This window comes from Lolium perenne, chromosome 3 (assembly GCF_019359855.2).
Source record: "Lolium perenne isolate Kyuss_39 chromosome 3, Kyuss_2.0, whole genome shotgun sequence".
NCBI classification, from domain to species: domain Eukaryota; kingdom Viridiplantae; phylum Streptophyta; class Magnoliopsida; order Poales; family Poaceae; genus Lolium; species Lolium perenne.
This window is the reverse complement of record NC_067246.2, coordinates 118,533,487-118,541,028: the sequence shown is the minus strand read 5'-3', so window position 1 is coordinate 118,541,028 and position 7,542 is coordinate 118,533,487. Positions and strand designations below refer to the sequence as shown.

The window sequence follows — 7,542 nt, the reverse complement described above, 5'->3', positions numbered from 1 at the left end:
CTTCAATACAATGATCTCATGAGCTGCCTTACATGATTGAGATTCATCTGATGTAATCGGTGTTGTGTTTGTTGGGATCCGATGAATTGTTACATTATGATCAGTCTATCTATATAAGTTTGTGAAGTTATTGTTGCTGCAATCTTGTTGTGTTCAATGCTTGTCACTAGTGCACGAGTGGCATGATCTTAGATTTAAGCTCTATATGTATTGCTTAGATTGTATCTACAAGTTGTTTGCACATGTCTATGTCCGGAACCCGAGGCCCTAGAGTGACAAAAACTGGGATAACTGGAGGGGAAGGCTTAGATATGAGGATCACATGTTTTCACCAAGTGTTAATGCTTTGCTCCGGTGCTCTATTAAAAGGAGTACCTTAATTGTCAGTAGATTCCCTTCAGGCCCGGCTGACACCGGCTGGTAGGTCAAAAGATGTTATGCAAGTTTCTCATTGCGAGCACGTATGACTATATATGGAAAACATGCCTACATGATTAATAATCTTGATGTTCTGTCTTAATGCTATTTCAATCCTATCAATTGCCCAACTGTAATTTGTTCACCCAACACTTGTCACTTGTTATTGGAGAGTTACCACTAGTGTAGATAGCTGGGAACCTCGGTCCATCTCTCATCATCATATACTCGTTCTATAAGTCATTGGAAGTAGAATCAACTATTTTCTGGTGCCATTGCCTCTGTGTTACTGCTACTGCTGCTGTGTTACTGTTACTATTGCTCTCATATTACTACTGCTTTCACATCACCCCTGTTACTAGTGCTTTTCCAGGTGCAGCTGAATTGACAACTCAGTTGTTAAGGCTTATAAGTATTCTTTACCTCCCCTTGTGTCGAATCAATAAATTTTGGTTTTACTTCCCTCGAAGACTGTTGCGATCCCCTATACTTGTAGGTTATCAAGACTATTTTCTGGCGCCGTTGCCGGGGAGGCATAGCTCTACTCATAAGTTCACCTGGGGAGTACACTCTACCTCTCTCTCTGTTTTTATTTTATTTTATTTTATTTTATTTTGTTTTGCTTAGTTTACTTTTGTCTAGTTTATTTGTGCTTAGTTTATTTCTGTCTAGTATTATTTTGCTTAGTTTACTTTTGTCTAGTTTGTTTTTGTCTTGTTTTATTTTTCTTATATACCCAAAAATCCATAAAAATTTGAAAAACCAAAAAATAAAAAACTGTTGTTATGGGAGAACCTACAACCTATTTGGAGCTTATTAAAATATATATGAATTATAGAGAATCAAGAGCGGGTAAAGCCATGAGTGCTGTGATAGAAAAATTGAATACAATTGCTAAAATCTATCTTAAACGCCATGATATAAACTGTTGCTCTAAACATGATACTAAACATCTTAAATTCCAATGTCTCTTTAGTGAAGAAGTTTTAATTAAGAACTATAATTGGAATAACTATATTCATTTTGGGTTCGAAGAGGTAGAACAATTTGTCTTATTTATGGGAGCCTCTGAGATAGAATCCTTCATGTCTAAAAATTATGAAACTTGTGTTGCTTGTAAGGACCTTAAAGATTATGTCTCTTCTATCCTTAATTTTTTCATAGAAAGATACAGCGATAATCCTTATATCATTGATTATAAAGAGAGACTCATTAATGCACAAGAATGCACTCACAATTTGCAGGAACCTGTGGAAGAAGAAATTGATGAACCTGAAAGCTCATTGGATGAAAAAGAGGAGGAAATTGATGAACCTGAAAGCTCATTGGATGAAAAAAAGAGGAGAGTGATGAACAAAAGGAGGAAGAATGGATTAGCTACCCAAGCCAACCTTCTAATGAGAGTAACTCTTTATCTCTTACACTATTTTATTGTCCTCCATGCTTACCAAAGGAGGTTGAATGTTATGTTCCTGTGGATTCTCTTGAAATATTACCTATGAGTAAAACTTGTGAGAATAATAATGCTACTGTTATCTATGATAATCCATGCTATTTTGATAAATCTTATGATAATGCTTTGTTTGTGCCTGATATCGAAATGCATGGTACTAAAGAGTTTTGCTTGGCAAATGTTTATGATAAAGCTCTAGATGATGGTCCTATGTTACTTGATAATATTAATTGTACTACTAATGAAAATGGGATTGGAGAAATCTTGACTTTATCTAGGAGTCCCATATCTTTTGAGATTGATCAATCATCTTGTTATATTATTGATAAAAGTGGGTTTGAAAGTTCTAATCCCTTTATTTTTGAGCTTGATAAAAATTATGTGTTTGTAAATCAAGAAAAGCATGCTGCATGTGATAGTTATATTGTTGAGTTTATTCATGAAGCTACTGAAAATTATTATGAGAGAGGGAAATATGGTTGTAGAAATTTTCATGGTACTAAAACACCTCTCTACATGCTGAAAATTTTGAAGTTACTCTTGTTTTATCTTCTTATGCTTGTCATTTTGTTCTTCATGAATTTATTTGTGTACAAGATTCCTTTTCATAGGAAGTGGGTTAGACTTAAATGTGTTTTGAACTTGCTTTTTGATGCTCTCCTTTGCTTCAACTCTTATTCTTGCGAGTGCATCATTAAAATTGCTGAGCCCATCTTAATGGCTATAAAGAAAGAACTTCTCGGGAGATAACCCATGTCTTTATTTTGCTACTGTTTTGTTGTGTCTTGGAAGTTGTTACTACTGTAGCAACCTCTCCTTATCTTTATTTTATTGCATTGTTGTGCCAAGTAAAGTCTCTAATAGAAGGTTGATACTAGATTTGGATTTCTGCGCAGAAAAATATTTTTAGCTGTCACGAATTTGAGTAGGTCTCTGTGTAGGAACCCAAAAAATTCTGCCAATTTTCATGCGTGTTCCTCATATATGTACGCAACTTTCATTAGTTTTTAGTTTTCTGATTTGAGCAATGGAAGTACCTCTAAAAAATTCGTCTTTACTGGCAGTTCTTTTTTGACAGATTTTGTCTCTGTTTTTTGCATTGTCTCTTATGGACTTGAAGCAAGGTTTCTAGACGTGGAGAGCTGTAGCTAATGTTTTATTGAGTTCTTGCAATGTTTCACTACAGGACTAAAGTGGATTAAAGTTTTTTTTGAGTACTAAACCCTCTAATGAAGTTTATGAGAAGTTTGGTGTGAAGGAAGTTTTCAAGGGTCAAGAGAGGACGATGATATATGATCAAGAAGTGTGAAAAGTCTAAGCTTGGGGATGCCCCCGTGGTTCATCCCTGCATATTTCAAGAGGACTCAAGCGTCTAAGCTTGGGGATGCCCAAGGCATCCCCTTCTTCATCAACAACTTATCAGGTCACCTCTAGTGAAACTATATTTTTATTCGGTCACATCTTATGTGCTTTACTTGGAGCGTCTGTATGTTTTTGTTTTTGTTTGAATAAAATCGGATCCTAGCATTCCTTGTGTGGGAGAGAGACACGCTCCGCTTTTTCATATGAACACTTGTGTTCTTCATTTTACTTTTAATGTTCATGACAAAAGTTGGAAGCTACTGCACTTATTGTTATTTGGTTGGAAAGAGAAAATGCCTCATATTGTCTTGAATAATTTGATACTTGGCAATTGTTTTGAGCTCTCAAGTAGATCATGATTAAGCTCTTGCACCATGTAGTTTAAACCCATTAGTGGAGAATTACCGTAGAGCTTGTTGAAATTGGTTTGCATGATTGGTCTCCTAAGGTCTAAATATTTTCTGGTAAAAGTGTTTGAGCAACAAGGAAGACAGTGTAGAGTATTATAATGCTTGCAATATGTTCTTATGTGAGTTTTGCTGTACCGGTTCATACTTGTGTTTGCTTCAAACAACCTTGCTAGCCAAAGCCTTGTACTGAAAGGGAATACTTCTCGTGCATCCAAAACCTTGAGCCAAAACCTATGCCATGTGTGTCCACCATACCTACCTACTATGTGGTATTTCTCTGCCATTCCAAGTAAATACTTCATGTGCTACCTTTAAACAATTCAAAAGTTATCATCTCTTATTTGTGTCAATGTTTTATAGCTCATGAGGAAGTATGTGGCGTTTTATATTTCAATCTTGTTGGGCAGACTCTCACCAATGGACTAGTGGCTTCATCCGCTTATCCAATAATTTTGCAAAAAGAGTTGGTAGCGGGGTTCCCAGCCCCAATTAATTAACCTTCATTAATAATTCTCTTCACATGTTTTGCTCTGATTCATCAGTAAGCAACTTAATTTTGCAAATAGACACTCCTTCATGGTATGTGAAATGTTGGAAGGCACCAGAGGATTCGGTTAGCCATGGCTTGTGAAAGCAAAAGGTTGAGAGGAGTGTCATCCATAAATAAAACTAAAGTACATGTGTAAACAAAAGAGAAGAGGGATGATCTACCTTGCTGGTAGAGATAACGTCCTTCATGGGAACCGCTCTTTGAAAGTCTGTTTGATGAGGGGGTTAGAGTGCCCACTACCATTCGTTGACAACAACAAACACCTCTCAAAACTTTAGTTTTATGCTCTCTATATGATTTCAAAACTTAAAAAGCTCCAGCACATGATTTAATCCCTGCTTCCCTCTGCAAAGGGACTTTCTTTTACTTTATGTTGAGTCAGTTTACCTACTTCCTTCCATCTTAGAAGAAAACACTTGTGTCAACTGTGCATTGATTCTTACATACTTGCTTATTTGCATTCATCATATTACTTTGTGTTGACAATTATCCATGAGATATGCATGTTGAAAGTTGAAAGTAATTGCTGAAACTTAATCATCCTTTGTGTTGCTTTAATGCCTTTTACTTTGAATTTATTGCTTTATGAGTTAACTCTTATGCAAGACTTTTTGATGCTTGTCTTGAAAGTACTATTCATGAAAAGTTTTGCTATATGTTATCTATTTGTTAGCAACTATAGATCGTTGCCTTGATTCACTTCATTCATCTCATATGCTTTACAATAGTATGATAAAGGTTATGTAAGTAGCATGTCACTACATAAATTATTCTTTTTATCGTTTACCTAATCGAGGGCGAGTAGGAACTAAGCTTGGGGATGCTTGATACGTCTCCAACGTATCTATAATTTCTGATGTTCCATGATAGTTTTATGACAATACCTACATGTTTTGCTCACACTTTATAATGATTTCATGCATTTTCCGGAACTAACCTATTAACAAGATGCCGAAGTGCCAGTTCCTATTTTCTGCTGTTTTTGGTTCCAGAATTGCTGTTCGGGCAATATTCTCGGAATTCAACGAAACAAAGGCCAAACATCTTATTTCACCGAGACGGACCAGAACACCGAAGGAGAGCCGGAGGGGAGGCCCAGGGCTCCCAGACCACCGGCTGGCGCGGCCTAGAGGGGGGTGCGCCGCCCTATGGGGTGGGCCCCCAGGCACCTCCTTGCGCCGCCTCTTCGCCTATAAAGTCCCTCGCCACCTAAAAACCCGATACCAATTGACGAAACCCCAGAAAGACTCCAGGGGCGCCGCCGCCATCGCGAAACTCCTTTTCGGGGGACAGAAGTCTCTGTTCCGGCACGCCGCCGGGACGGGGAAGTGCCCCCGGAAGCCATCTCCATCGACACCAACGCCTCCATCATGCTACGTGAGTAGTTCCCCCATGGACTACGGGTTCTAGCAGTAGCTAGTTGGTACTCTCTCTCCCATGTACTTCAATACAATGATCTCATGAGCTGCCTTACATGATTGAGATTCATCTGATATAATCGGTGTTGTGTTTGTTGGGATCCGTTGAATTGTTACATTATGATCATTCTATCTATATAAGTTTGTGAAGTTATTGTTGCTGCAATCTTGTTGTGTTTAATGCTTGTTACTAGTGCACGAGTGGCATGATCTTAGATTTAAGCTCTATATGTATTGCTTAAATTGTATCTACAAGTTGTTTGCACATGTCTATGTCCGGAACCCGAGGCCCCAGAGTGACAGCAACTGGGATAACTGGAGGGGAAGGCTTAGATACGAGGATCACATGTTTTTACCAAGTGTTAATGCTTTCCTTCGGTGCTCTATTAAAAGGAGTACCTTAATTGCCAGTAGATTCCCTTGAGGCCCGGCTGCCACCGGCTGGTAGGACAAAAGATGTTATGCAAGTTTCTCATTGCGAGCACGTATGACTATACATGGAAAACATGCCTACATGATTAATAATCTTGATGTTCTATCTTAATGCTATTTCAATCCTATCAATTGCCCAACTGTAATTTGTTCACCCAACACTTGTCACTTGTTATTGGAGAGTTACCACTAGTGTAGATAGCTGGGAACCCCGGTCCATCTCTCATCATCATATACTCGTTCTATATGCCATTGGAAGTAGTATCAACTATTTTCTGGTGCCATTGCCTCTGTGTTACTGCTACTGCTTGTGTTACTGTTACTATTGCTCTCATACTACTACTGCTTTCACATCACCCCTGTTACTAGTTCTTTTCCAGGTGCAGCTGAATTGACAACTCAGTTGTTAAGGCTTATAAGTATTCTTTACCTCCCCTTGTGTCGAATCAATAAATTTGGGTTTTACTTCCCTCGAAGACTATTGCGATCCCCTATACTTGTGGGTTATCAAGAGAATGATCTTGTCATCGATTGGAAACTCCAAGTCGCGGAGCTCGTCGGAGAGGCTCTTCAGCTTGAGGACGTACTCATCGAGAGAGTGGTCGTTCTGGTGGGTGCCGAAGAACTCCTGCTGGAGGAAGGTGACCCGCTGGATTTTGTTGTCGGTGAAGAGGCCGGTGATCTTAGCCCAAACCGTGTGCGCGGAGTCTCCGTCCCGGACGACGGTGCGGAAGATGTCGTTGGAGACGGTTTGGTAAAACCAGCGGATGACGGTGGTGTCAATCGCGAGCCACTCGGGGTCGTGCGTCATGGCGAGGAGGTCCATGGTGCTGTCGACGTGATCGAGGAGATCATACTCGCGGAAGAGCAGCCCGAAGTACGTCTTCCACGGGAAGAAGTTGACAGAGGTGGTGGAGAGCGTCACCGGCACGCGCTCGGCGATGGGGATGTCGCGGATGACGGTGACGGAGGGGCCGGTGAAGGGGTTGCTGTTACCGGAGCGGGAGGATTCGAAGGGGTCAGAGGGGCCGGAGGAGGAGAAACCGGCCATGGCGGAAGCGATGGTGGTGGTGGGAGGAGAGGGGCTGGCAGCGCCCGGGGTAGGGAGGGGTCGGCGGCTAGGTCAGGGACCAGAGGGCCTCTGATACCATGTAGAAGGGAATTGGAGAATGCACTAGTGGTAATGGAGTAGTGGTAATGCAGCGCCCGGGGTAGGGAGGGGGCGGCGGCTAGGTCAGGGACCAGATGGCCAATGGAGTAACAAGCAGGAATTCTCGCGGGCCTTCTCATCACCCGTTGTCCATTGGCATAGCTCCATGCTCGTGCGGTGCCCGGCCACCAGCTCCAGCAGTTCCACTGGCTTGAGCTTGCTGTCCCCTGCGCCACGGATCAGCCGGTTAATGACCAAGTCGGCAAGCTTCGATTCCATGTACGCATCGAGGAGGACCAGCGGCGCGCTCCACCGCCACATCGCCACCGAGGAGCTCCTGGTCCCCCTCT

General features: G+C 41.1%; 1 protein-coding gene across 1 annotated transcript; it reads right to left on the bottom strand.

Annotated features, from left to right (window-relative positions):
- Positions 1 to 383: 383 nt before the first annotated feature.
- LOC139837973 (uncharacterized) lies at positions 384 to 7,093 on the bottom strand. The gene is made up of 2 exons (XM_071827308.1): positions 6,540 to 7,093; positions 384 to 417 (listed from the first exon to the last, which is right to left on the bottom strand). The coding sequence occupies exons 1-2, from the start codon at positions 7,091 to 7,093 to the stop codon at positions 384 to 386; spliced, it is 588 nt and encodes a 195-aa protein (XP_071683409.1).
- Positions 7,094 to 7,542: the final 449 nt, after the last annotated feature.

Excerpts from the sequence above, each read along its gene's own strand:
- LOC139837973 (XM_071827308.1), bottom strand. The coding sequence starts at position 7,093 with ATGGCCGGTTTCTCCTCCTCCGGCCCCTCTGACCCCTTCGAATCCTCC. Across the intron at positions 418-6,539 it reads ATTCTCTTGATAACCCACAA|CCGGTGTCAGCCGGGCCTGA; the intron begins GTATAGGGGATC and ends TTGACCTACCAG.